Consider the following 24,891-nt stretch of genomic DNA (forward strand, 5'->3'; position numbering starts at 1 on the left):
CACAAGTAAAATTTTAAATTACATTCTGAATAAAATAGACCTTCTCAAGCCATGTAAAACCAAAAAAATTGTAATGTGGTATTCGTTTTCAACCTCCATGGAGCGAGTAGTGTTTTTGACGTCACGATGACGTAATTTAGAAAAACTATAATTTAAGCAACTGTCAAATTACGTCATAGTGACGTCAAAAAAGCTCTGCTCGCTCTATGGAGGGTGAAAACGAATGCGGCCTTAAATCCTCACGTCACGTGTCACATTCACCGCCTACTATACTAAAAAACCTAGAAGACGCTTGTCAAAAATTCCAATATGGCGGAAATAGTGCCAATAGTGGTGACAGTTTGCATTTGTTTGTATGGTGGAAATTTTTACGGTTTAAAATCAAGACTTACCTTAGGTTACTTGCGTAAGTTATTTTTGTTTGCTGTCTGTTCATATGTTTTTCAAGCCACATTGTAACAGCAATTCAGGAAAAAGCCCAACCGTGTCAGTTTTTTACTTTACAAAAAACCACTTGAAAAACACTGAAGTGGAAGGATAAAAACAAAAAACACGTTGAAGTGGAAGGATTTTACTCCAACGCTATACTCAATGGTAGGTACAAGGAACAAGTGCTTTCAAGTTCAGTAAACTTATAAATAAGTAGTCAGCTATTTTGTAAATAATGCATTACTACGATACCAGGTGACCTTATGTCAAAGATTTCAGACAATCAGTTACTACGTTTCCATGCAAAATAAAAACGTTCTCAGAATGTTTTGAGTTTTTGAGATCGTATCGAGATTGAAGTAGCATATAAACACTTAACGGTAAAAAATATAAACGATAATAAACGATTTTAAAATCGCGAAAATACGTCAAAACTGTCAACAAATTGTCAACGTGTAAATGCCATTTTTCACTTCTTTAAGTAAGAGAACATAATCAAAAAATTTTCATTTTATCATTCGAATTGTTTCTAATTTCATTAATTGTTGTTACTAATAAAGTAAAAAACGAAAAAAAAACGATTTGAAAATTAGCATAAGAACTCAAACAAATTTCAATTTTGAGATCCTTTTAAAAACGCCTTCAATTGCATGGAAACGTACTAACTGATAATATGGCGAATGAAACTGTACGAATTTTCAGAGAAATCTTGTACATATTTGTAATTTGTGAAATTAAAAGAGTCCCGCAATCCTGTGTTACAATGTTTTTAAGTTACTAATTGATTACCTAGCACCTGTAAAATTACTAGTAACTATTAAAAATTTAAGTTGAGTTGATATTATAAGTTTCCTTCAATACAAGGACAGTTTTTAATTGCTTGTTGGAGATTTCAAGTTAAAGTTTGCTATTTCAGTTTTAGAAACAACAGATTTTCCTACAACTAAAAAAAAACTTTTAACTTACTGAAATAATTTAAATTTAATCCCCCACTAAAACCTATATCCATGGTTGGATTGAAAGCACAACGTCCAAAGTAAGCAGTTGACAGAATACATTCACAGGCACAAGTTTCATAAAAATGTCTTTACCCACCTTTATTTACCGGATCAACGGGGCTCTCAAAGGGCTGGAAAGGGCCTTTATCGGTGCCCTAACTGGACACTATCCCTCAGGTAACAAAAATTATATAACTTCAAAGTACTTCAAACACTACTGACACTACTATAACCACACTTTATGTATTAGACGAATCTAGGTTATGTTTGGCTTATCTGCCGTCGTCCCAAACCGTACAAAAAGTCCCCCAAAGGAGTGTTCTGGATGATATTTTGGGGAATGGGTTCCTGTTCGCAGTGCCCAAGCACCGGAGAACGATTGAAAAACGATTGAAACGGAAATTTGGTTCACCAGAGTATGTACTGAAAATTTTGCTTCCCAAGAAAAACTTAAAGGTTTGCAATGTTTGTGGGGATGACCACGAAGCAGGAGTGCTCTGCCGTAAGTTGCCATCATTGGAGACCTCCCTTACGCTAAATATAACCAATTTTTAGCTACATGTTACAAGAAAGTGATTGATGAAACAAAAGCAATGCAAGAAACCATTCAGGAAGAGTTAAAACTAGAACCAGTTGAACAGGAGGTGGTAGTGATGTACAGTGATGATAAAAGCAGTAAACCCGAGGAGTTTTGGAAAGGCAAACGTATTGTTGAAATGAAAAAACCCAGACCTCAGTGGTTCACTGACAATCTGATGCAGAAAACCACCCAAAAAGGTGCTACAACCACTGAAGTTAAACCTACGGAATTGGGCTAGTTTAATATTAATTTTCACTTAAGTAGTAAGTAGATCTCTACAATAAATGAATAATAAGTTTTTTTGGCTTTTAATAAATCTCTGTATGTAACATATTTTATGACAAAAACTACATTTGCTTTACTTGCTCCATTGAGGGTGAAAACAAATGTGATTTGGGACACTTATTGTAATTGAGATCATTGTTTTATCCAATAATTTTAACAACTGAATTCCCTGTACATTTTTTGACCTTCTTGATGGGTAAAATGTGATGTGGTAAAATAAAGAAAAAACACACTTTTTCCATTTTATTTACACATTATTCATAAGTTTTAACTATAGAAAAGCAAACCTTACATATCCACCTTGTAAATACTAATTTTATTTAACATACCAAAAAATAAAGTAGGAAAAACTGATTTGTGTTGCTTTACAACACTAACTATACAATCAATAACTACCCTAGTACAATAAAAGGCCTATGTGTAATAAATATTAAATTGGACAAAATAAAGCGGCCCAAACTTGATCAATATGACTAAAGGTGGATAAAGGCAATGAATTTTTAAAGTGGATTTAAAAACACCACCTTTAAAGAAATTTGCCTTCATCCAACTTTTTTTGCAAATCCAAACTGTTCAGAAATGATTGTCATCTCTGTCTCTTTTTCTCTAGTAACACTAGCAAGAAAAAAAGAGAGAAAGTATACTAAATCCAGTTAGAAGACAATAATTTTTGTACATGCTATACATCACTGTTAAATCCTTGTTGACTGAATATACTGACAGTCACACTGAAATTTCATGCAAGCAGAACAAACTTAACTTCTTAGTTCTACTTTAAATGAATCAAAATATATAAAAAACTATAAATAACAACACATCAAAGTAAACTTAATAAATTTTAAATAGTGGGACTGTTTGGATAAGATTAAAAAATATTGAATTTTGAATCAATGGTAATTCTGGTGTGTTGCTTGTCGAAATAGATTTTCTACTAATTACATTACACTAATCCATGTACGACGATGGGAGGGAGTATTACTGCCTCGTTCTGTAACTATTTACAAATAGGTAAGTATTACTATGATATTGTACAAAATAGTGGTGTTATACTACTTTTAGTCAACTATATAAACGTTTAACGTCCTTTTGGAATTAAATGTACCAAATTAAAAGACTACAGCGCGACATTTTTAACATCTACTTAAAGTTATCAAAAAAGTGCAGTAACGTGTATGAAACAATGTTATAATAATTATTATGTCCATCTTACTAGTTATTCCAACTCTTGGACCTCTTCCGAAGATTCTTCAGTAATCACCAACTCGGTACCCTACAAGAAAAATAAAACTTTGATGTTATAAAAGATACTGTTAATATTGATGGAATACGTTGTTTAAGCCAGTTTCTAAATTATTGAATAACCCACCTCGACCTCGTTTACGCCTTCCTCTAAAGTGACTTCGTTCACAAACACTTCACCAGATTCATCATCCTCTTGCACAGTTTCGCAGAATATGTTTTCGCTCAAAAACGTGCTTTCGTCCAAAATCACTTCCTCTTCGGCCGCGTCCTCGTCCTGAACTTCCTGGACGAGTTCTTCTTCGAACACCGCTGCAACAATACGTAAATTAATTGTTACCATATTGGGTCAAACAATCAGTTTTTCAGCCTCAGAGTTGAAAAATCAATCACATACCTTCAGGATCGACTTCCTGGTCTACATATTCATCCTCGGTGACGGGTTCCTCCTCTAACATGCCGCTGGAACCGTCCACCCCTTCCATTTCATTTTCTGAGTCGCCCTCAAACATTTCCTGTTTCAAGCTGGCGCAAGCAAACTCGCTCTCGTCGATCGCGATCTCCTCCTCGACAATCTCGATCTGCTCCGGTTCGACCACCTTAGGAGCGGACAAGGTTTTTTTAATAAGTTTTGGTTTTAATATTACGGTTTTCGGCGGCTAAAACCAAAAAAACACACATTTGCACCGCCACGAAATTATTAAATTTGTGAATTATTACCTCTCCTTCATTATCCGACACTTCGATGGTTTCGTGAACGATTTGTGGTTTGACGATGGGTCTCTTGATGATCTTGGTGGGCTTCAATATGACGGCTTTCGGAATCTAAACAATTTACTATTAAACACCCGGTAATTGTGGGTGGTACCAGTTAACTTACGTTACCGCTGCCTTGCGGAACTACTTTTAATATGACGTTTTTCCCGGACGCGGTTTTGACCATAACCAGATTTGATGGAGAAAATGTTGGGGTTTTGGGAGTCGTCGAAGTTTTCGTTTTTAAAACGATGTTTTGTTTTGGAACGTCCACACTAGCACTTCTAAAACATTGACAATTATTTCCTTATTTACTCTAGTCGTTTTGACTTTTAGGCAATGAAAAGTTTTAATTTAAGAAGATCTCTGTTACTAACCCTCTGTCTGCCGGATTCACGGTCAATCCATAGTGAATGTCAGCGTTCCACGGATTGAACTTTCTAGGCGTGATAACGCCGTTTTCGCCAATTATATATTCGCCGGCCTGACCGTCGTCGCTTCCGTCCATTCTTTGGATTCTCATTATTTTGTTTACTTTTTGGTAGACGACCTGAACCAAAAAACTACATTAAATTTGTCAAAAATTATATCTGAAGTCTTCGTGATTATTTTAGACAGTCAAAACAGCAACTTGAAGCATTTTTACTGTCCTTAAAGTGCCAAACTGAAGTCAGAAAGCCTTTAATGTGTTTAAGTTGTCAAAAATGCTTCTTGAAGTATTTCTGATAATTTTAAACAATCAAAACTGTCTTTAAAGCGTCAAATTAAAGTCAGAGAGCTTTTAATGTTTTAAATTTGTCAAAAAAGCTTCTTGAAGTATTTCTGATAATTCCAGACAGTTAAAACAGCGACTTGAAGCCTTTTGACTGTCCTTAAAGTGTCAAACTGAAGTCAGACAGCTTTTGATGTCTTTAAGTTGTCAAAAATGCTGCCTGAAGCATTCTTGGTAATATTAGACAGACAAAACAGCGACTTGAAGCATTTTTACTGTCTTTAATGTGTCAAATTGAAGTCAGAAAGCCTTTAATGTCTTTAAGTTGTCACAAATGCTTCCTGAAACCTTTTGACTGTCTTTAAAGGATCAAATTAAAGTCAGAAAGGTTCTAGTAGCTTAAATTTGTCAAAAATTATATCTGAAGTCTTCGTGATTATTTTAGACAGTCAAAACAGCAACTTGAAGCATTTTTACTGTCTTCAAAGTGTCAAATTGAAGTCAGAAAGCTTTTAATGTCTTTAAGTTGTCATGAATGCTTCCTAAAGCCTTTTGACTGTCTTTAAAGGGTCCAACTTTTGTTGGCAAATAAAGTTTATTATTATTAAATTAAAGTCAGAAAGGTTCTAATAGCTTACATTTGTCAAAAATGTTGCCTGAAGCCTTCTTGGTAATTTTAGACAGACAAAACAGCGACTTGAGGCATTTTTACTGTCTTTAAAGCGTCAAATTGAAGTCAGAATAATTTTATTGTCTTTTAAGTTGTCAAAAATGCTTCTTGAAGTATTTCTGATAATTTTAAACAATCAAAACTGTCTTTAGAGCGTCAAATTAAAGTCAGAAAGCTTTTAATGTCTTAAATTTGTCAAAAATGCTTCTTGAAGTATTTCTCATAATTTCAGACAGTCAAAACAGCGACTTGCAGCCTTTTAACTGTTCTTAAAGTGTCAAACTGATGTCAGACAGCTTTTGATGTCTTTAAGTTGTCAAAAATGCTGCCTGAGGCCTTCTTGGTAATTTTAGACAAACAAAACAGCGACTTGAGGCATTTTTACTGTCTTTAATGTGTCAAATTGAAGTCAGAAAGCCTTTAATGTCTTTAAGTTGTCACGAATGCTTTCTGAAGCCTTTTGACTGTCTTTAAAGGGTCAAATTAAAGTCAGAAAGGTTCCAATAGCTTAAGTAAATGTTCGTAATGTAAACTTTTTTCTTTTAAAAAAATCGTAAAAAGTAAACTTAAGTAAAACTGCTGTTTCCATTACCTACCATTTCTTAATAGTTTTTGAAACATTTTAATATTTATAACATGAAATATGTAATAAAACACATAACCTTAAGAAAATATACTTTTGGTAGATTGATGGTACAATAATTTAAATTATTTTATAAAGTAATATATTGATTTTCTGTAGAGCTGTTTTCTAGTAAGCAACAGTGTTGTATATGAAGGGCCTTGTATCTTTTATCCATTATTTTTGCAATAAAATAGCTCCACTTTATTTTTGGTAAATTGTAAAGTAATAGCTACTATTGTTTAATGCATATTTTCCAAATAAACATGACATTTGGTTAGGAGTTATTTTTGTTTTCTGGAGAAGATTGAGTTAGGTTAGATATCAGTAAAGTCACAGTCAAACGCTTCATGCTAAGTGCTGTACATGTGGACATTGTTTAGCATGAGCAATCATTGTATATCACATCACAATTTTGCCTGGCATTTAAATGATAAATTAACCTCTACTTTGATTTTAACTGTATCAATGTCAGATAATTTTGTATACATAATTACTGCAAACAACTTACTTCTCCCTCGTCCTCCCTTGAGGAAGCCTTTCTCCTCCTGGTAATGGTGTACTGCATTGAATCATAACCTTCGCGACGCATCATATCCGGCAAGTACCGTCTACGTGCATTAATAAACCAATTGCTGATCTGTAGCACTGTCAATCCAGTTTCTTGAGACAGCACGTGTTTTTCAATTTCAGTCGGGTAGGCATTGAAACGGTGCTCGTACAGCCAGTTTTTCAGAATTTTTACTGAATCTTTAGGCAGGTGACCGCGTCGTTTCACAGTTCTCTGGATGTATTCGTACTCGTACTGAGGCTCGAAACTTCCATCGTATTGTGCGTACACAATTTGTTGCTCACCCTCCTGTTGCTCACCATCTGACATAGACTCCGCTTCGTCTGCGCTGCTGGTTTCAAATCGCGGTTGCTCTAAATTAAATATTTTTTTGTAAAAAATTATTTTAGAGAAAATGGAAAACAGGACTTTCCTCCCAATATGGGAAACAAAAACAAGGTTAGTCAACTCAACTGTAATTATTAGATTTGAAAGACTTCTAATATTAAAAAAAAATTAAAGAGAAAGTTACATGTAAATTTTACTGAACTGAGACCTAAAGTTAAAAAACAAGTAACTTTTTGTTTTATTTTCATTGTTTAGATTTTCAGATTTTTTACATTTTTATATTAGACAAATATCCTTGTATTGTTCTGCAAATTTGGACATTTTGAAACTATTCCTATATTCCTTTTTTCCTACTAGTTTAGGGCCAGTATTGTCACTTCAAAAGAACTTTATTTTAAGGGTCTGATTGCACAGTTTCTATAGAAATTATCTTTGGAATAAAATTATTCTGAAGTGAAAGTACAGAAATCATAAAAATTTTACTGAAAATGCATATGGAGCTCCATGGAGCAAGCAGAGCTTTTTGACGTCACAATGACGTAGTTTGACAATTGGTCAATCTATGGTTTTGCCAAATTACGTCATTGTGACGTCAAAAACGCTCTGCTGGCTCCATGGAGCTTAAAAACGAATAAAAAGGCTCATATTGGCTTAAAGCAAATAATGCAAGCCCAAACAAATTCCTGTAATAGCTCAAAGGTGAACTTTACTTATAATTGCAGACCCAAACAGGTTATATTGTTCTATTCATTAAGAAACTCCTTAAACTATTACATTTAATCCAAATAGACAAACAATTTCTACCACAATAAAGATAAACTCAAAATTATATATAAACACATGTATGAGTATATAAATAGAAAGGAAAGCTGATTGGATAATTGAAATTGACAGATGTTCATAAAAAAATTAAGTACAAACCTGTTTCCTGAATTTCATACTGTGGTGAAGACGCCATCCTTTCTGATGTCTTTTAGGTTTTTCCTAAACAAAATACACCAAAATTGAAAAAAACTAAGCCAATATTGCAATTTTGTAATAATAATAATTAAAAGCCAATAATAGAGGTTGATGGTGTCCAAGATAAATAGGCGGTTACTTATAGAAGCTACGCAATAAAAATGGCGGACGTGAATGAACAAAAGGGAGGTTATGGGGCCCAACATTGTGGTCTTTTTAAGCGCCCTTTGAGTGGCCCCTGGCAGACGAATCGACGGGGGGTTAATAACAAATTAATAATGCCAAATAAATACTTCAAATTTTGAAATGCGATGATGTATGACAAAATTTTTAGGCACATGTCAACGACACTGTCACGTCAATATTGTCAGTGTTCAGGCTATTTGACGTAGTGTACAACTATTTTCTAGTTTAGAAGCGTAAAAAAACAATTTTTAAAATATATTTTACCTTTTGGGACCAAATTACAGGCAATTAAAACGATTTCCGATCAGATATTTTCACCAACGTACACACCCCAAGCTTGCAAGCTAGCGTTTCCTCGATAGCGTTCGATTGAACGACCAACCGCGGAGTTTATTGGTCGGCGCATAAGTGACGTCACTCAACAACCAGAACAATAAATTTTTGTTTCAGGACCTACAAACTAATATCTTTTTCATCAATTTAATACTATTTTCTTTGGTGAGTAAATGAAAATTAAAGAAGCAGAATGCAAACTGTGAGTGAATGAGTTTAAATTCATTTTATACCATATAACCGGAATTCTGGTTAACCCAATGGAAGCCATTACTTGATTACTGAAAGTCGAATGTAGCGCCATCTCTGTACGGTTAACCGCACCGTACACCAGACGGCTAAAAACTTTCTACTTTTCTGATGCACTGAAATAGCGCGTTCGGTATGTGGGTACTGGTTGTGGGTGGTTTTTTGTGGTTTCTGCAGCTCGAGGCGTGCACGTACCATCTGTAAAAGAACCAGAAAGTGTGGTTTTTGTTCTGACTGTGACAAAAAAAGTCTGCACAGCTGACGTCTGATGACGTCTTTTTATCTGTCATTTGTCAATATACGTTTCGTCTTTCGTCCTTCCTTATCCATTTTGTTTTTTCGTTTTTCAAAGCGGTCATCCGATTTGTGTACCTGTCAATTTTTTTTAATACCCCAATTTCTTTCAAAACTTTGCCTGTTCTGTTTGTTTTAATAATAACAAATTTTCTCCTGTTTACGACAATTTGACGTAAATCTGTTGAAGCAAGGTCAAGTCTGGGGTGTTTACTGAATAGTGAATAGTGCTTTGGAAACTTCTAGGAAATCTGCCACTTTAAGATCAGATTATGAGTGCTACAGCCCTTTTCGCTTGTTCTCGTTGCTTTGCTCGGTTTCCTTTCGAAGAACTATCGGCAGGTCAGCAGCTTTGCAAAGTAAGTTATCATTCTCTCCCCAGTCATCATAATTATCTCACCTTTATGTGTAAACTATCTAAATTGAAAATTGGGATAGTCATCTGTTTTTAATGTGGTAAAACCTAGTTAAAGCTTTACTAGAATAAACTCTTAATAATTCTATATTCAGCAGTTTCACAGGAGTCCAAGTAATCAATGAGTAATAGTAGTAATCAATCAAGTTTGTTGATACTTCACATCCAAATGTTCCTATAACAAGTAGTCATAGTCAAAATAAAATGCTAATGTCTGTTTTAATTCTTATGTATTATACATATACTTAATTGTCTTTTATCATAATGTGATTGTGGTTCTCATAACAGGGTAGGTATATAAACAAATTAATATTGTGGTTTTCAAGGTATGTATTATAATCATCTCAATGTTCAAGTTCAAGTTTCAATGTCAGCAAAAATGAGCCAATTTTTTTAAATGCATTTCTGGCAATTTGACAATATCTACTTTTCATCTAGGTAAGATAAGTTTGTGGTACATTTCTGTTGTGATTATTGAATTCAGAAGTTTAACTGGATGAATTATAAGGTTCTAAAGTGGGTAATCAGTGTCTAAACTAAAAGGTCCTGTAAGGTTTTTTATTAGTTTGAAATATCTTGAGAAAATTGAGTTCTATATGTGGATTTTAAATTTTGTACCAATTTAAAACAGACAGATTGAAGATGCTGCTGTGGTGGGCAAAACAACCTGTGTACCTTAACTGCATTGTTATTGCCAGTTTGAGTGTGAGACCAAAAAAACAAACATTTAAGCATCATAATAATTTCATTAATAGAACTTATTGGCTTAAATGAGTTTTACCCTTTTTTTGGCTTTACTTAAATATAAGGGGGAATAAAAGGTACAGGGTTATTGATTGGATTTAGACCAACCCAATACAAACTTTATTTTTAGTTTTAGAAGAAAATACTGATAGAAGTTTAAAAAATTAAAACTTATTGTACAAAGGTAAGTTTGGTTAGCCACGTAATTTTGAGACTAAAGCTTGAAAATTTATCTAGAAATATAGTAGACCTTTGTAATTATCACTTTTGTATAGAAAGTTTTCTTCTGAAACTAAAAATAAAACTTGTATTGGTACCTGTACCTAATTAAGCCATTATGTTGCTTTAGGTGTAGCCTTTTGTCATTTAGTTCAGGATTATTTAACCAATGCTATGTATCTCTCACCAATTTCCATATAGGTAATCCTTGAATTAGCAAAATTATTTTAATTTTGATGCCTGAAAATCAAAAAAGTGAACAGTTTTAATCAAGTAACCTCATTCAGTTTTATGTTCCTAGTTGTGTTTCCTTTTAGTTTTTGTTAACTTTTTTTATAGAGAAAACTATGGCACTGAAATTTTTCTTTCTACAATCAGGAATGTCGAGGTGCGTTTCCTGTGGTAAAATGCACATATTGTCGATCAGAATTCCAGCAAACGTCAAAAGGTAACACGAGCACGATTTGCAAAAAGTGCGAACAAAACGTGAAGTCTTATGGAAAACCAACGGCCTGCGAGTACTGTAACATTATCGCCGCATTTATCGGCAACAAATGCCAACGATGCACCAACTCGGAAATCAAGTATGGACCACCCGTGAATTGCGAACAGTGCAAACAAAAGTGTGCGTTTGATAGACAGGATGATGATAAAAAGGTAATGAGACTCAAAGTTTTTAATTGTAGGCAAAAGTTTGTTTTCTTTCATAGGTTGATGGTAAATTGTTGTGTTGGCTGTGTACATTATCATTCAAACGGGCCTTGGCAAAAACTAAACAAGGCGACGCTGAGAGACGCGCCCATTTAAAACTGTCCGCCATACATAAAAAACACAAAGAGGGAAAGTAAGTTTTTTTCATCATCATCATCAAGTATAACTCAAATTTTAAATTGTTTCCTTGTTATAGGATGCGTAGTCATAACAAAAGGCCGAATCGACCTGACGTTACGAAAATGCCAGTGCCGGACGAACAGCCCCCCAATAAAGTATCCCGAAATAATGCGGCTCCAGGAATGCGGGGCGATGTGGACCCAAACAGTTCAGACCATGTCGTAGCCATGACGCAACTCAAAGAGCAAATTGCCAGTTTAAAGAAACAAGTGGCTCAAAAAGATGCTCAATTATTTACAAAAGACAAAACGGTAAGTTATATACAGGTGTGGTAAATCCAAAAGCGACCATAGGAAAACCGTGAAACGGACAGAGAAACGTAGGTAATTGCATGCGCGGGAGAAAGACAGAAAACGAAAAAAATATCAAGTAGGCCATATTTTTAGCGCGCTGTTGCCAAACGCCGTAAGTATTCAATACCCTCGACAAACTTACTTACGGCGTTTGGCAACAGAGCGCTAAAAATATGGCCTACTTGATATTTTTTTCGTTTTCTGTCTTTCTCCCGCGCATGCAATTACCTACGTTTCTCTGTCCGTTACACGGTTTTCCTATGGTCGCTTTTGGATTTACCACACCTGTATAATCAATTACATGTACACACTGTATAATTTGTTTTGTCAGATAACTGAATTGAAAGCGAAACATTTTACAACCGAATCGGAGTTGCGCAACAAAATGAAGACGAATTTGAAAGAGCACGATGACAAAGTGGACACGTTGAACAAACGAATATCCGGACTGCTCAAACAAGTAGCGAGTCTATCAAAAATCAACAAGAAAACGTCAAAAACTGAACAGCTGGCCGCAACCAATTCTGATGCCAACAACAGTAGTGGCACGGACAGTCCCAGTATACAATAAACCGGAATTTACATATAGAAGGAAAACAATTCTTTATTTTTCTAGAAAATACAATAACTTTTATCGGTTACTTTTGAGTTAGAGTGTGTGTGGAAACTATTTTTTTATCCCTTTCTGGTTAATTTAGTGTAACTGCAGTCTTTAGAACACATTAATTTATTCCTCTTAAGTTTTACCATTCTTGCGTGTAAATATACATTGAAACTTTATAAATGAGTGTTTCATTGGTTTTTTATTAAGGTGGGTAGTGTAAAATACTTATTTACAGAGGATGTCTAGATTTTTTACTTGTTGCTATTTAGAAACTCAAAGAATTAAACCTGTAATTTTCAGATTCAGCAAACAACCTTTTGTCTTATAATGGTAATATAATAATGGCAACAAATACATCAGTAAAAATTTTCTCTTCTGATGCCTACATACATTTAAGCAAAATACAGATTATCTCTATACACAAAGCACATTTTCATAAGAAAAATTACAAACCACAGTAAAAAAATTCTTAATTATCAGACTAATTCCATTTTGACTTTACCCTCATATCTCCAATTGATATGACAGAGTAACTATTAGTAAATACCAAAAGCAAGCCTTTTCATTATCCTCATCTTAATCTAGAATATAAGCTACACTTTATTTCATTCCCGTTTTGGTTTACTTTTAGGTCGTTTTTCTTTTCGCAATTTTTCCTTCAATTGGGCTGTTTTCAACGTTGTCATTAATTGCGCGGACTGGTACAACCAATTACCCTTAAAAAAACAACATAATTTCTTTTTTTGCATTTCGACAAGCTATCAGCTAGTGCATACTTACAACCATTAACATGCAGTTCATTAAAATTGGTATGGAAAATACCACTGAAATGAAAAGTCCATTGCTGTCAAAATACTGCTGGCGTGAAAATATTTTCCAATTTGAGGAAGCCACCTCATTTATATATTCAGAAAAATACACCATGAGCACTAAAAACAAATGTAACAATAAATATTTACTGTATATGTGTAATACATTTTAAGGGTGTTAATTGTTGGTGGATTAAATGACAACACTTACATAAGGCAAAAAATAGTAAAGCCTGAAAGTTTCCATAGTTTCTAGTCAAAAGTGCCATCAGAAAAATGGCCAGGTGAAACATAAGAAGACCAATGAGCCATGGATCTTGCCAGTCAATCTAAAATTTTTATATGTATATCTGATAATATTAGCTGATTGAGCTGAGTTAACTTGTTAAGAACTTTATGCTAATTGAAAACAAGCATATTAAACTGTTTTGAAAACCAGATGTTCAGAAGTAATGCAAAAAACTATTTAATAACTTGATAAAAAAAGTACCAACTATTATAATAAAATACAATATTCAATACTTACACCAGACAAAAACGATACAAATCCTTCAAATTTACTGATATCCACTAAATTTCTAGAGTTGATTTCACTCATTTCAATTGATTTTCATTAAAATTACCCATACGGCCAATATTTTCCAAAAAATCGAAAACATTCGATCCGGTAAACCAATCGCGTGTCACCACAAGCTTGTGATATTTTTTATAATTATTGGTTTGTGTTTACTTATTATTTTTAAAATTTAATAAAATTGTTTTGAAGTTTTTGTTATTGTTTTGCTGTCAAAATGACAATGGTCAAATGTGAACAGCGGCATAAGACACCTACCATGTGATTTCATTATTCCTGAAAAGCTGAATAGCACGTGACTCGGACTTGGTTGACAAAAGTGTGGTTATGTTATCCTTGGAGGTTGGAAGTAACCTCAAATTTTTCCTTTGCTTTTTAGAATTTAAGTTTTTTGAGCTTGAGCCTTAATTTTTTTAAACGTTTGAATTGCATATTTCTAGCAGCTTAGACCACAAAACCAAACGAAAAAATATAGTTTTAGCAGCTGAAAACCAATTAAATTGACTTACTGTTTGGAAAGTGATAGAACAAATTCAGAAAAATGCCGTTTATGCGAGGACTGGCACCTATAAGGCGCACGACCAAGTACTTGGAGGCAGGTCGATTGTATTTAAAGGACCAAATACAAATTTTAACTATCAATTATAATACAAGAGGTGAAAGCCACCAAGGCACTAGGTAACAATTTATCATTGCAATTACACAACTCCTATTTTGTAAATTTTCAGGGATTTTGTGTTTTGGCACCTGCCTCAAGTCCAGTATAAAAATCCAAATATTCAAATATCCACTTTCAAAAATATGACTCCCTCACCATTTATTAGGGCTTTTTATGGTAAAACTCTCATACATTCTTCCACTTTTAAAGCATTGCTATATTAAGTGAGGTGGTTAAACTTGCAGATACTGGAGACCATATGCTGATTGATGTGGATGGTAAATCGAAAGATGAAATATATGAACATTTAATTAAAGTCATTGGAAAGAGTCGGTAATGTCTTGATCATACATTAAATCACTGCATAAAACAGAATTTTCAATACAATTTATTTATAATACAGAGACGTACTGAAACTGGAGCTGATAGCCAAGGAAAAGAAAGACAATCCAGCCAACTTTGGGGTTGGATGCGACCGGCACTGTATTTGTGAAATACCTGGCCAAATACCTTGTCCTGGGTTGTGCCCTCTTCCCAAAGAGTGGAGGGGCAAGTACAAGTTCAGAAAGTCTGATAGTTAATCTTAAGAAATGTTGTTTTAGTTGAAATAATCTGTTTATAATAATAAAAATAATATTAAAAGCCCCAAGTTTGTCAATTGATTGTTTGCTTACAACAGCTAGTCACGTGACGTCAATGCAATTTGAAGAGGAATGTCACGTGTTCAGTGGTCTAGTGTCAAAGTTTTATGTTAGAATCAGCTGTTCTATTAAAAAAATGTCAAAACAATAATATAAACAAATATGGATAAGAACAGTTTTTGAGTAATGAATAAACATCCAACTAAAACAAAGTATCTACAGTAAATTAGTACTAAAATAATGCCTTCAAATGACTAATTTAAAGTCATAACTACACAAGCCTTAATTAAAAAAGGTGGTTTGGTAAGTAGTAAGTATAACTATTGAGTCAGAATTAAATTTTGGTTAATCTCAGCCCTGAATAGGTAATGTGAAAAAAATGATTTAAATAGAAGAATTATTATAGAAGAAATATGGAATTTGGGGACTTTATCACAACACCTAAATTAGATGGGGTTATTTTACATTCACCTTTTAATGAACCCATTGATGGAACTTTGTGCATAACTGGTCATCATCTTATAGTTTCAACACGAAAAGAAAATGTCCAAGAGTTATGGGTAAGTTGGGTACTTTTGTTGATTGAAACACACTATTCCTCAACCATATTTTACCTGTAAGTTATTAAAATATCCAATAAAACAACAATAAATTAAGAGAGCCAAAGTACATTTAAAAGAAAATTATAACACATTTTTAGTTATTGATCCAAGCAATCGATACAATAGAGACAAAACATCAAGCAAGCCAAAATCAGGGTGGTGGAACAATAATTTTAAAATGCAAGGATTTTCGTCAACTGCAACTGGACATACCACACACATACGATTTTCAAAATGTTTTTACTTCAATAGAAAGACTGACCACAATGTACAAAGCTGAGTTGTCCTACCCGTTCTTCTATAGGCCAATGTACAACATTCTGGAAGATGGTTATACCCTGTTTAGGCCAGAAACGGAATTTGCAAAATTGTTAGCTGCCGATGAATGGAGAATTTCAAATATCAACAAAACATTTTCAGTTTGCAAAAGTTATAGTTCGGTATTGATTGTGCCTAAAAATGTGGATGATAACACGTTAATAGCAGCTGCCAGTTTTCGCGAAGGCGGACGATTTCCTTTGTTAAGTTATCGTCACGATAATGGTGAGTAACAAGCAAATCTCTGTTTTTTTTTTGTGGTGGTTTTGTTCTTATTAGAGAGTATCATGTGAAAGGAAGAATTGTCATCTTTAAGGTGCTATTTTGTTGAGAAGTAGTCAACCATTACTGAGCAACAGCAATAAAAGATCAAGAGCAGATGAGAAGATTCTAACCGCCATACTTGGTCCCCACAAAAAAGGTTACATAATCGACACTAGAAGTCCTGGTTTGATTGGACATTGTAAGGGAAAAGGCGGCGGAACTGAACCGGACGGGCATTACAATCAGTGGAATAAAATATTCAAAAATTTGGATCGTTTAGTAAAGTGTGATGGCATGGTTCTGGACCATTTTAGTAAACTTATTGAAGGTTTGCTCCAATGTTTAGAAGGTTATGCATCATTTCAGTGAATCTGGTTGTTTTAGCTTGTAACGACGTAACAATTTCGACCGATAAATGGTTATCGAGATTGGAAAGTTGCCATTGGTTGACGCATATTCACAACGTGTTGAGTACGGCATGTTTGGTGGCCCAATGTTTGGATAAAGATGGCGCTTCTGTACTGGTACACGGATCGTCCGGACTGGACGCTACTTTACTAGTCACTTCAGTGGCTCAGATTATCTTGAATCCGGATTGTCGGACGGTTCGAGGTTTTCAGGCTTTAATAGAACGCGAATGGCTTCAGGCCGGTCATCCGTTTCAAACAAGGCACGCAAAGTTTTGCTATTCCAGTTCAAAAAGTAAACATCAGCAGCCCACGTTCTTACTGTTCTTGGACTGTATTCATCAAATTTATTTTCAATTTCCTTACAGCTTTGAATTTACCACTCAGATGCTTATATTAATTTTTGAACATTCCTATTTCAGCAACTTTGGTGAGTGTTAATATTACATTATCTGGAAAAAATAATGAAGACCTACTAATTTCAGGTACTTTTCTCGGAAATAACGAGTTTGAGCGGCAAGAAATGAAACTTACAGAATCTACTATCAGTTTCTGGTCGTACTTAAACCGCCCTGACGTTATTACCAATTTTTTGAATCCAATGTATGAACCTAATAAAGCGGCCATTTGGCCCAGTATAGCGCCAGTCAGTTTGGTATTATGGGAAGAACTCTATCTTAGGTCAACAAGGTTGCAAATTTAGTAGGATTTTATGAAAACTGTATTTTATTTTCTTTTAGATGGGTGATAGATCAGAAATACCAAAAAAGTAAATCCCAAAAAATTCTCCAGCTCATTCAAAACGACAAGAATCTCAGGTCTAAGGCGATACGTACACGAAAACAACTTATTGACTTAAAAAAAGAGTATGAGGCTTTATAATTGAATGTTATTAAATTAAAATCTATGTTTAATATATTTTATGACTGTGCAAACCCATTAGTTTAGTCTTAAAGGTACAAATTAAAAAAAATTCTATTTTTAAACTTTATGGAAACTGACAGTTGACTATGAATGAAATAATTGTGGACTATGAATAAGAGTCATTTCCATAGCTACAGATAACCTAAAAATTTGCCATTTATAGTGTCAAAAGAGTGATTAAACTAAATAATATGCATAATTTTTGTTCACATTTACAAAACTTTAAAAAAATATTGAAACTCCTACTGAATAATATAATTTCAAAGTAAGATTAATAACCAATCATTTAGCACAATTCATGAAACTTAATGGACGATAGAATAGAAGAAAGATGATTTAACCTAACACTAAAATCAAGAACTTTTGCTTTTATTTAACTCAGAAACAACCTAAAAAAAGGTACACACACTTTACAGTATTACTTCTTTTTCTCCTCCTTCTTACTATCCTTATCCTTATCTTTACTCTCTTTCTCTGCTTTGTCTTTTTTCTCTTCTTTTTTGCCCTCTTCCACATCCCTGTTGCTCAACTTGTTATTGATTAAATTATGCAGAGCCACAATAGATCTGACCAGGGCTGCCAAGTAAACCACCAACATTTGATCATTATTCTTCACATAAAATGACTTGTTAAACTGTATCTGGTTTATATCAGGCAACAAATTGAAAATGTCTTGCAACTGATAAATGATTTGATGGTTAATGGGCAGTTTACTCTCACTCACTTGAATTAAATAGTCTCTAATCTCCCTCAGTTGTGAGTGTAGCCCTTTTAGGCCCAAAAGTTGATTGGTTATTCTTTGAGACAATGTTCCAACTGTGGTATCTTTAATATCCCGCAGCAAATGTTCAACACCAACTTCTTCAGCCTCTTCAGCCCCAATCTCACTGGGAACATGCTCAAAAGTTCTGGAAGTGGGAGAACCATCATCATGGACTTCTTCCACAGCTTGGTAGGCTTCAGTGGGTAAACCTAAATCTTTAGGTTTGGCATCAATGATTACCAGTACTGAATTGGGACAATAGCGCCTGATTAGTTCATTAATGGCAATGTCATTTTGGTGCAGTTTAGGACCAGTGTGGTACCAGCCCACGACTCTTTCGCGTGCATTCACTTTTTTAAACATGCCATACATGTTTTCCAGGTAGTCATGGTCAAGAAACCATACTGATTTGTCTTTGTCATCCTCATCAAATGGTACTGAAAACAATTTTCACTTAATCTCAATATTTAATTATACTGTAACTTTCATACCGGCAAAACTGTTGGAGACATCCAAGACGCCTTTGGCACGCCAACACCCCAGTAGAACACCCACAACCCGTTTTTGGTTGCCTATTTTGCCCATTCGATTGAAATGATCCACCACACTCAGCAACACCAAAGGGTGTACGATAACCTTACTGGTAGTTAATTCCTGGCTAGGCATGATTCACTTTAATTAATTTCAAAGATTTTAGTTTTTAACGAGTGCTATTAATTAGAGAAATAAAGGATATATTAACTTTTACAGTACAAAACAAAGTTTACTGCCTCATGTCACCATGACAAACCAATTTTTAAATTGCATATGCATATTGTACTATGTCAATTGTCATTGTCAATGCTGCATGGTCATGTCATTTCTTCTTTTTTTTGTTGGCAACCAGTAATACAAGACCGTAACCTAACCTTTCTAACATAACCTACTAAACCTAAAAACCAAATTAAATTTTTAGTAAATTTTGTACTGATTTGAATAATGTTTTTAAAATGGTTCACTTCAAACAGTAAATGTATAGTACAACACGTTGCAAAAAAGTCTTGCAGAAATTACGGTAATAACACCCTCTGATTCACTACAACTGTAGAGGCTAAAATATAAAATGTTGCAGCCACTCACACCAGATTTTACAAAAACACCAGCATTTTAAAGAGTAACAATAACTATGAGATTACGTTAGATCAACGGAAACTAAAAACACCTAAAGGCCATTTGTTTACTGTTAGTTCGGAGCCCTTGGCTTTGGCAGTGGCCACAGAATGGAACAGCCAAAAAAGTAAAATTGAGCGAAGCAAAATGCATCTTGTCAGTAGCTAGACTAGTTTATGTTTTGCAGTAAGTGTAATTTTATTTTTTAGACCACTTTATGTAATACAGTACTGGATAATCCGAACAACTTAACCAAACTAGATATTGTAAATTATATAGTCAATTATTTAGATACTGATACAATTCTGTACCACTGTAATGTAAGTAATTTGAAGACTGTACAAAATATAATTTGATTGTTAGTGTTGGTTTGTCAGGAAGATGAAGATTTAATGAAGTTCCAAACAGACGAATGGGATCCAGTTATAAGTTGGTTTAACAAAAGATTTAATGTCAACCTTAAAAAGTCCATACAAATGGATATTTCTCCTATTAGTGACAAAGACAAAGCCACCTTGACTAGTCACCTAATGTCATATAATTTTGCTGCAATTAATGGTTTGTACTATAAAACTTTATAATAATAAGCTGATTGGACAAATTTTAGGGTTTATGTATGGTGTGGATACTTTGAAATCAGTTATATTGACTTTGGCAGCCACAGAAAAGTTTTTGACCCCAGATAGGGCTGTTTTACTGTCCAGGCTGGAAGAGGAGTACCAAACTGGTCGATGGGGTAGAGTGGAATGGGCACATGACTTAAGCCAACAAGAATTACAATCCAGATTATCAGCTGTTGTGCTGTTTGTCTACTTTAACTCTCAAAGTCAAAAAATACAAGAGAAAGTCAAATAAAACAACAATTTAAGTTAGAGCCCCACAATTCCTGGTAGTTTTCTTTAATCCCTTCATGTACTGTAAGATTTATTCAGTGGAATTACAGTTATTAGATTTCCCTAAATTTTCAATATGCAACTGGTACTGTTTCTGACTTTTAGTGAGTACATATAAACTGTCTGGCTTCTCTCCTAAAGCTGTGAGCTGCTTCAATCTCACCTCAGTAGTTTTATAGCTGTGCAACAAAATCTTTGGCACTTTACAAATTTGTGCTGGTTTATAACCATGCCCATAGAGTAAATTGATCATATTTGTAATTTTTGACAGGCTTTTTGTTTTCAATTGCGGTTGACGAATAATTAAACTTTGTGCCAAATTTTCATTGCAGCACAGTTTCTGTGACAAATACTGGGCCACTGAATTTTTGCCTAAAATATCCCGGTTGTCTGTCTCTCTTTTAATATGTCTAAAAAGTTTACCATTAATTAACAATGTGAATTTAAATCACTGTGGCTTACTTGTAGAGTACTTCTTCAGGACACCTTATCATCCAGGTTTTTAGTTTTTTAATATTGGTTTTCTGAATAAGCTCCATTCTAGTGTTAAGAAATGACTCACTGTAGTTTAAAATCCACAAGTCATTCAGAATTTCTTTAATAGAAAACCCTTCAGCTGGAAAAGCACAATTTAGTAAAAAATACCCAGCTAACAACTATAACTTAACCATGTAAAATGTTCAGTGAGACTTGAAGTTCTTCTAAAGGTTTAGTATACAGAAATGTACGTCGTGCTATTATATCACAAGCCAATTCAATATCAATCTAAAAAAAAAAGCAGAAAATTATTTTATTCTCTAACTTAGTGGTACTTGATTTACATTAAATAGTTTAGTTAAGTCCCGTATTCGTTGTACACACTGAACGTTTTGGGTAATATTACTGAAGGCAAAAAAACTGAGTCTAGCTAATGGAATACTGTGTTCTAAGGCAAAAGGTAGTTGTTTTAACATTTCAATTTTTTCATTCAAATTACGGTCGTACAGTAAAAAAGGGTACTTAATTAGTGTACTAGTTCTAATACAATTTTTTTCACACAGTTTCTTGTTCATTGTTAATAATTCCAAAGAGGCAGTTAGCAGTTTTTCATCAGATAACAACATTTTCATTGTGTCAATTTCACGAATTCCTAGTACAGACTGGAGCTTTATTCTGGCTTGCTTAGGAATCTGCGATAGTTTTTTCTGTTGTCTCACATTGGGTTCTTCATCATTCCTGATGTTAGGGCTACTTTCTGCTGGTTTACACAATGGTCGACAAAGAGAACTATAACCAACTTTTAGGAGACTTGACAAGAATTTCCTGTTGAATAATATTGCCGTTCGTATTTCACTCATAGTCAATACTTCTGTTTGGTTTGTTGGTTTTTATAAATTTCTTAAATTAAATTTAAATTTACAATATTCTCATAACCTTATTATTTGTTTATTTTTAATCTGAGTCTTCTTTTTTCTAAAAACAAAGCCTTAAGACTCTATGAAAGACGAGAAGAAGAAGAAGCGACAAGAATTTTTTTAGGTTAGGTGATTATTTTTCAGTCATTTTAATTTTCCAATTTCTTACCTACTAAATTTTCAAAAACTTACTATGTGGAAACTGTTTAATGATTCCCAAACTGTTTACATGATAAAGTTAGAAAAAAGTGATAATGATGATAATACATTCTCTTTATTGCTCACAGATTTGACATATTTGTGGAAAACTTGCTTTTCAATAACTGAACTTCAAAACTTGTTCAGAGTATGTATTATGTTTAGTGGTTAAATAGCACATTTGGAGTATGATTAATGATTATACTGTTTATGTTAATTTATTTCCCACTTTTAACTGATATCAAATCATAATAGGAAACCAACAAACATATTGGAGCCACAGAAGAACAAGTACTCAGCTACCTAAAAGATTTACTTGGAAATATCCAAAATGCAAGCATCCTAGTTAAAAGTGAAGATGATTTAATTCATCTTAGGTTAGAGAGTACATGCACTGACTTAGATAATACAGTAACAAATTCAAAGATTTCCTATAATTTTAAATTCACTAAGGATGATCAAAATAAAGTAAGTAAAAACTAGTGTGTTTGTTCCTATTATGATGGCACTACTAGTTTACAGAAAACATAACTGTACCAGCCATAAAAACCATATTTTTCTTGGAAAAACAACAGGAAATGTTAGTGAAGATAATAAAAAAAAAGGACATAGAATTGAAACAATTTGAGTTGGAAAAATTAGAAATATCCAGAAGTAATTTTCTTTTTTTGTAACACTAACCACTTACTTTTGCACATTTGTAGGTGAATTGAAAACTGAAAAATTTGAGGAGACTCACATAGAAAGTGCAGAAGAAAATATGCTTGAGAAAGTTTTTACAAAAGAAGAAAGTGCAAAGTTCTGGAAAAAGTTTACTGAAATTCATGGACAAACTAAATCAACCACTTTGGAGTAAATAGAGTTTTTTTAGTAAACACATATAATTATTTAATATGTTGCAGTGTGCAATTGGAACCTTGGAACCAGCAAAAACGACGAAAAGTTGTATATTCTGGTAAGAATAAGCCCAAATTCCTCACAAAACAGTCTTAATTTCAACTCAACCTTTAAATGTTCACATATTTAATTAAACTCAGCAATGCATTAGTTGTAGTATTATTGTAATATATACACAGAGTTTTTCTCTAAAGGATACAAGATTTAATTAGTGCGGTGATAACGTTGTAAGGATCGGCACAACTGCAAGGTCGTCGATCCTCAAAAAAGCCCTTTTTTTTGTCCGCCACTGAAGGGGAGATGCGTATACAGGCGGATCTGTCTCCCACGCCCGATTTAAATTTTTCCATATTGCAAGTGTGATGTTTTCCTGTCAATCTTTTTTTTACATGAATTCCTGCAAATAAAAATACACACAGGGGCACAAATTAAGTAAAAAAAATTAAATAGCAATTAATAAAAGACTCACCTTGAGAGCAATCGAAATATTTCAGATCGGTTTTGTGATTTTTTTCCAGTTTGGCAATGTATTCGTTGATCTGCTTGATTCCGTTATCGTCTCTTGACTGTTTTGTTGATATGGTGGTGTGTAGACCTGCAATATATCAACAATATAATTCATACGGAATCTTCAAAGAAACTCTCTTGTCTAAATGTAACATTCAAGCACCGTGCGTTATTTACATTGGGTACTAACCTGAAGGTACTCCATTTTCGACAAAATCCGACCTAAAAGAGGCCGATATGCCAAAATCCTCCGCTACTCTTTGAATCACGTATCTCAGCATCCATAAATCGTCGGCTGCTTTTATGCTCAATGTTGGTCCAGTTAGAATTTCCCATTGGCCACAAGCTCTCTAAAATAATTCTTTTAATAATCAAAAGTAAAAAATGCACTTTAAGTTATTAAAATGCAAACAAATTGAAAATTACCTCGGCTGTCGATCCGTTCACATCAATTCCAGCGTATAGACAACACCGATAAATGCATTCGGAAATCTCTCTTCCAACTACCCTGTTAGAACCAATGCCAGCATAATTTTTTCCTAAAATATACAGAGTGTTTATGAATTATATGTTAGATTGAAGTTTTGCACATAACTTTAATTGTTTAAGAATGGGATTTAATTAATCTTATCTTACCTTCTGGTTTGGGAACAGCTCCACATGGCCAACCGTAAGGTTCCCCTTGCGGTCCCATAAAGTAAAATTCTTGTTCAAAACCAAACATCACTTCCTGATCGCATACTTTGTTCAACACTTCGATGCATCCCTGTCTGTTGTTGGTCTTGGTCGGTTTTTTATCATGTGTGAACGTTTCGCACAACACCATTTTATTGTTACCTTAAAAATTCTGTTTTCTCACACAAACTACTACCCAAAAAGTTTCAAAAAAAGTACCACGTCTAAAAGGATCAGCGTACATAGCAATTGGGACTATGTAACAGTCTGACTTGTCCACCGTACCTGTTTTAAAAAAACTCACTGAACAAACCTCAAAACTAGAATAACTCAAAAATCATACTGAAAAAAGTGCTGCTGCCGTCAAAACCCCAATTAGGACAATCTTTATAAGTGGAAGGGACGAAATCCAAAGTTTTAGTACGCATACGCAAGTCCAAACCTGTACCATCTACCCAGACGTATGATACTTGACTTTTGGGTTCGGGTACTGGCAAACACATGTATCTACTCGCAGATAAAGCTCAACTAAAAACCTTCTTTACTATATTGTAACAGTACCTGTCTGAAACATTTTTATCCAGGGCAGCATTTGCGGAACACTCCAGAAAACCTCCGAAATTCTTGGAATGGACGTGAAACGTTCTATGCAGTGTTGAAATTTTAAATTTCGTTTTATTGCACAAAATCTTTGTCCAGTTCATAATTTGTTGTAATGTCAAAATTGTTGAGATTTAATGTCATTATTTTGAAATTCAGGTATCAGGTAAATATATCAACATACCAACTTTTGCAGTACCTTTCTGGGCTACTCTTAAAATTGTATGTTAAGTAAACATTA

The 24,891-nt window shown here is 33.9% G+C and overlaps 11 protein-coding genes across 16 annotated transcripts; 6 read left to right on the top strand and 5 right to left on the bottom strand.

The window, feature by feature from the left end:
• Positions 1–961: 961 nt before the first annotated feature.
• mRpL32 (mitochondrial ribosomal protein L32) lies at positions 962–2,305 on the top strand. Its single transcript, XM_081972695.1, has 3 exons — positions 962–1,604; positions 1,678–1,929; positions 1,983–2,305. Exons 1-3 carry the CDS (start codon positions 1,511–1,513, stop codon positions 2,243–2,245), a joined length of 609 nt encoding a protein of 202 aa, XP_081828821.1. The 5' UTR covers positions 962–1,510; the 3' UTR covers positions 2,246–2,305.
• A 217-nt stretch (positions 2,306–2,522) lies between these two features.
• LOC145724384 (uncharacterized) lies at positions 2,523–8,780 on the bottom strand. Of its 2 annotated transcripts, XM_081972651.1 has the most exons (10): positions 8,600–8,779; positions 8,111–8,173; positions 6,803–7,215; positions 4,665–4,837; positions 4,412–4,571; positions 4,252–4,356; positions 3,929–4,190; positions 3,659–3,843; positions 3,503–3,562; positions 2,523–3,286 (listed from the first exon to the last, which is right to left on the bottom strand). In XM_081972651.1, the coding sequence occupies exons 2-9, from the start codon at positions 8,145–8,147 to the stop codon at positions 3,506–3,508; spliced, it is 1,392 nt and encodes a 463-aa protein (XP_081828777.1). In that variant the 5' UTR covers positions 8,148–8,173; positions 8,600–8,779; the 3' UTR covers positions 2,523–3,286; positions 3,503–3,505. The 2 variants fall into 2 exon arrangements, with proteins under 2 accessions (XP_081828777.1, XP_081828778.1); XM_081972652.1 differs by having other exon boundaries at positions 2,523–3,562; positions 3,929–4,130; positions 8,600–8,780.
• Positions 8,781–9,075: 295 nt separating this feature from the next.
• LOC145724398 (protein FAM76A) lies at positions 9,076–12,557 on the top strand. Its single transcript, XM_081972670.1, has 5 exons — positions 9,076–9,570; positions 10,968–11,246; positions 11,300–11,433; positions 11,497–11,731; positions 12,105–12,557. Exons 1-5 carry the CDS (start codon positions 9,484–9,486, stop codon positions 12,342–12,344), a joined length of 975 nt encoding a protein of 324 aa, XP_081828796.1. The 5' UTR covers positions 9,076–9,483; the 3' UTR covers positions 12,345–12,557.
• A 135-nt stretch (positions 12,558–12,692) lies between these two features.
• Tmem18 (transmembrane protein 18) lies at positions 12,693–13,966 on the bottom strand. Its single transcript, XM_081972705.1, has 4 exons — positions 13,713–13,966; positions 13,398–13,515; positions 13,158–13,306; positions 12,693–13,093 (listed from the first exon to the last, which is right to left on the bottom strand). The coding sequence occupies exons 1-4, from the start codon at positions 13,782–13,784 to the stop codon at positions 12,983–12,985; spliced, it is 450 nt and encodes a 149-aa protein (XP_081828831.1). The 5' UTR covers positions 13,785–13,966; the 3' UTR covers positions 12,693–12,982.
• A 134-nt stretch (positions 13,967–14,100) lies between these two features.
• On the top strand, positions 14,101–15,063 carry mRpS25 (mitochondrial ribosomal protein S25). Its single transcript, XM_081972704.1, has 4 exons — positions 14,101–14,438; positions 14,489–14,595; positions 14,664–14,751; positions 14,822–15,063. Exons 1-4 carry the CDS (start codon positions 14,302–14,304, stop codon positions 14,997–14,999), a joined length of 510 nt encoding a protein of 169 aa, XP_081828830.1. The 5' UTR covers positions 14,101–14,301; the 3' UTR covers positions 15,000–15,063.
• Positions 15,064–15,208: 145 nt separating this feature from the next.
• Positions 15,209–17,585, top strand: LOC145724377 (myotubularin-related protein 9). Of its 5 annotated transcripts, none has more exons than XM_081972636.1 (7): positions 15,209–15,362; positions 15,415–15,619; positions 15,760–16,204; positions 16,296–16,571; positions 16,628–17,080; positions 17,136–17,331; positions 17,391–17,585. In XM_081972636.1, the coding sequence occupies exons 2-7, from the start codon at positions 15,473–15,475 to the stop codon at positions 17,530–17,532; spliced, it is 1,659 nt and encodes a 552-aa protein (XP_081828762.1). In that variant the 5' UTR covers positions 15,209–15,362; positions 15,415–15,472; the 3' UTR covers positions 17,533–17,585. The 5 variants fall into 5 exon arrangements, with proteins under 5 accessions (XP_081828762.1, XP_081828764.1, XP_081828766.1 ...); XM_081972638.1 differs by having other exon boundaries at positions 15,215–15,369; positions 15,425–15,619; XM_081972640.1 differs by having other exon boundaries at positions 15,215–15,369; positions 15,466–15,619.
• A 342-nt stretch (positions 17,586–17,927) lies between these two features.
• Rpn8 (regulatory particle non-ATPase 8) lies at positions 17,928–19,137 on the bottom strand. The gene is made up of 2 exons (XM_081972671.1): positions 18,829–19,137; positions 17,928–18,774 (listed from the first exon to the last, which is right to left on the bottom strand). Exons 1-2 carry the CDS (start codon positions 19,001–19,003, stop codon positions 17,993–17,995), a joined length of 957 nt encoding a protein of 318 aa, XP_081828797.1. The 5' UTR covers positions 19,004–19,137; the 3' UTR covers positions 17,928–17,992.
• Positions 19,138–19,229: 92 nt separating this feature from the next.
• Positions 19,230–20,369, top strand: l(2)k14505 (ATP synthase mitochondrial F1 complex assembly factor 2 homolog l(2)k14505). Its single transcript, XM_081972681.1, has 5 exons — positions 19,230–19,391; positions 19,449–19,642; positions 19,696–19,806; positions 19,864–20,044; positions 20,094–20,369. Exons 1-5 carry the CDS (start codon positions 19,316–19,318, stop codon positions 20,339–20,341), a joined length of 810 nt encoding a protein of 269 aa, XP_081828807.1. The 5' UTR covers positions 19,230–19,315; the 3' UTR covers positions 20,342–20,369.
• Positions 20,350–21,833, bottom strand: mTTF (mitochondrial transcription termination factor). The gene is made up of 4 exons (XM_081972665.1): positions 21,201–21,833; positions 21,048–21,144; positions 20,842–20,995; positions 20,350–20,789 (listed from the first exon to the last, which is right to left on the bottom strand). Exons 1-4 carry the CDS (start codon positions 21,714–21,716, stop codon positions 20,411–20,413), a joined length of 1,146 nt encoding a protein of 381 aa, XP_081828791.1. The 5' UTR covers positions 21,717–21,833; the 3' UTR covers positions 20,350–20,410.
• Positions 21,834–21,891: 58 nt separating this feature from the next.
• LOC145724409 (uncharacterized) lies at positions 21,892–23,061 on the top strand. Its single transcript, XM_081972683.1, has 5 exons — positions 21,892–22,119; positions 22,227–22,439; positions 22,487–22,625; positions 22,676–22,823; positions 22,874–23,061. Exons 1-5 carry the CDS (start codon positions 21,967–21,969, stop codon positions 22,962–22,964), a joined length of 744 nt encoding a protein of 247 aa, XP_081828809.1. The 5' UTR covers positions 21,892–21,966; the 3' UTR covers positions 22,965–23,061.
• Positions 22,978–24,797, bottom strand: LOC145724391 (glutamine synthetase 2 cytoplasmic-like). Its single transcript, XM_081972663.1, has 8 exons — positions 24,612–24,797; positions 24,394–24,557; positions 24,270–24,335; positions 24,012–24,212; positions 23,802–23,914; positions 23,566–23,725; positions 23,338–23,463; positions 22,978–23,265 (listed from the first exon to the last, which is right to left on the bottom strand). Exons 1-8 carry the CDS (start codon positions 24,752–24,754, stop codon positions 23,057–23,059), a joined length of 1,182 nt encoding a protein of 393 aa, XP_081828789.1. The 5' UTR covers positions 24,755–24,797; the 3' UTR covers positions 22,978–23,056.
• Positions 24,798–24,891: the final 94 nt, after the last annotated feature.

The sequence above is a fragment of the Ips typographus genome, linkage group LG2 (genome assembly GCF_016097725.1).
Source record: "Ips typographus isolate SLU linkage group LG2, UJ_Ityp_2.0, whole genome shotgun sequence".
NCBI classification, from domain to species: Eukaryota; Metazoa; Arthropoda; class Insecta; order Coleoptera; family Curculionidae; genus Ips; species Ips typographus.

What these genes read in the sequence shown, in the direction of transcription:
- LOC145724384 (XM_081972651.1), bottom strand. Translation starts at nt 8,147, where the DNA reads ATGGCGTCTTCACCACAGTATGAAATTCAGGAAACAG. An exon ending in CCAGGAAGTCGATCCTGAAG is followed by an intron (nt 3,844 to 3,928) that starts GTATGTGATTGA and finishes GTATTGTTGCAG; the next exon opens with CGGTGTTCGAAGAAGAACTC. An exon ending in AAGGCGTAAACGAGGTCGAG is followed by an intron (nt 3,563 to 3,658) that starts GTGGGTTATTCA and finishes TTTTTCTTGTAG; the next exon opens with GGTACCGAGTTGGTGATTAC.
- mRpL32 (XM_081972695.1), top strand. Translation starts at nt 1,511, where the DNA reads ATGTCTTTACCCACCTTTATTTACCGGATCAACGGGGCTCTCAAAGGG. An exon ending in AACTGGACACTATCCCTCAG is followed by an intron (nt 1,605 to 1,677) that starts GTAACAAAAATT and finishes TTTATGTATTAG; the next exon opens with ACGAATCTAGGTTATGTTTG. An exon ending in CGAAGCAGGAGTGCTCTGCC is followed by an intron (nt 1,930 to 1,982) that starts GTAAGTTGCCAT and finishes ACCAATTTTTAG; the next exon opens with CTACATGTTACAAGAAAGTG.
- LOC145724377 (XM_081972636.1), top strand. Translation starts at nt 15,473, where the DNA reads ATGGAATTTGGGGACTTTATCACAACACCTAAATTAGATGGGGTTATT. An exon ending in TTTTAGTAAACTTATTGAAG is followed by an intron (nt 16,572 to 16,627) that starts GTTTGCTCCAAT and finishes TGGTTGTTTTAG; the next exon opens with CTTGTAACGACGTAACAATT. An exon ending in TTCCTATTTCAGCAACTTTG is followed by an intron (nt 17,081 to 17,135) that starts GTGAGTGTTAAT and finishes TACTAATTTCAG; the next exon opens with GTACTTTTCTCGGAAATAAC.
- LOC145724391 (XM_081972663.1), bottom strand. Translation starts at nt 24,754, where the DNA reads ATGAACTGGACAAAGATTTTGTGCAATAAAACGAAATTTAAAATTTCA. An exon ending in AGCTGTTCCCAAACCAGAAG is followed by an intron (nt 23,915 to 24,011) that starts GTAAGATAAGAT and finishes TGTATATTTTAG; the next exon opens with GAAAAAATTATGCTGGCATT. An exon ending in TGAACGGATCGACAGCCGAG is followed by an intron (nt 23,726 to 23,801) that starts GTAATTTTCAAT and finishes GAATTATTTTAG; the next exon opens with AGAGCTTGTGGCCAATGGGA.
- LOC145724409 (XM_081972683.1), top strand. Translation starts at nt 21,967, where the DNA reads ATGTGGAAACTGTTTAATGATTCCCAAACTGTTTACATGATAAAGTTA. An exon ending in CTAAGGATGATCAAAATAAA is followed by an intron (nt 22,440 to 22,486) that starts GTAAGTAAAAAC and finishes TGGCACTACTAG; the next exon opens with TTTACAGAAAACATAACTGT. An exon ending in AAAATTAGAAATATCCAGAA is followed by an intron (nt 22,626 to 22,675) that starts GTAATTTTCTTT and finishes GCACATTTGTAG; the next exon opens with GTGAATTGAAAACTGAAAAA.
- mTTF (XM_081972665.1), bottom strand. Translation starts at nt 21,716, where the DNA reads ATGAGTGAAATACGAACGGCAATATTATTCAACAGGAAATTCTTGTCA. An exon ending in CTCACTGAACATTTTACATG is followed by an intron (nt 20,996 to 21,047) that starts GTTAAGTTATAG and finishes GTGCTTTTCCAG; the next exon opens with CTGAAGGGTTTTCTATTAAA. An exon ending in CCTGAAGAAGTACTCTACAA is followed by an intron (nt 20,790 to 20,841) that starts GTAAGCCACAGT and finishes TAAACTTTTTAG; the next exon opens with ACATATTAAAAGAGAGACAG.
- Tmem18 (XM_081972705.1), bottom strand. Translation starts at nt 13,784, where the DNA reads ATGAGTGAAATCAACTCTAGAAATTTAGTGGATATCAGTAAATTTGAA. An exon ending in TTGTATCGTTTTTGTCTGGT is followed by an intron (nt 13,516 to 13,712) that starts GTAAGTATTGAA and finishes TAAAAATTTTAG; the next exon opens with ATTGACTGGCAAGATCCATG. An exon ending in TGAACTGCATGTTAATGGTT is followed by an intron (nt 13,094 to 13,157) that starts GTAAGTATGCAC and finishes TGTTTTTTTAAG; the next exon opens with GGTAATTGGTTGTACCAGTC.
- Rpn8 (XM_081972671.1), bottom strand. Translation starts at nt 19,003, where the DNA reads ATGCCTAGCCAGGAATTAACTACCAGTAAGGTTATCGTACACCCTTTG. An exon ending in TGTCTCCAACAGTTTTGCCG is followed by an intron (nt 18,775 to 18,828) that starts GTATGAAAGTTA and finishes AATTGTTTTCAG; the next exon opens with TACCATTTGATGAGGATGAC.
- mRpS25 (XM_081972704.1), top strand. Translation starts at nt 14,302, where the DNA reads ATGCCGTTTATGCGAGGACTGGCACCTATAAGGCGCACGACCAAGTAC. An exon ending in GAAAGCCACCAAGGCACTAG is followed by an intron (nt 14,439 to 14,488) that starts GTAACAATTTAT and finishes GTAAATTTTCAG; the next exon opens with GGATTTTGTGTTTTGGCACC. An exon ending in ATTTATTAGGGCTTTTTATG is followed by an intron (nt 14,596 to 14,663) that starts GTAAAACTCTCA and finishes TTAAACTTGCAG; the next exon opens with ATACTGGAGACCATATGCTG.
- LOC145724398 (XM_081972670.1), top strand. Translation starts at nt 9,484, where the DNA reads ATGAGTGCTACAGCCCTTTTCGCTTGTTCTCGTTGCTTTGCTCGGTTT. An exon ending in GACAGGATGATGATAAAAAG is followed by an intron (nt 11,247 to 11,299) that starts GTAATGAGACTC and finishes TTTCTTTCATAG; the next exon opens with GTTGATGGTAAATTGTTGTG. An exon ending in TATTTACAAAAGACAAAACG is followed by an intron (nt 11,732 to 12,104) that starts GTAAGTTATATA and finishes TTGTTTTGTCAG; the next exon opens with ATAACTGAATTGAAAGCGAA.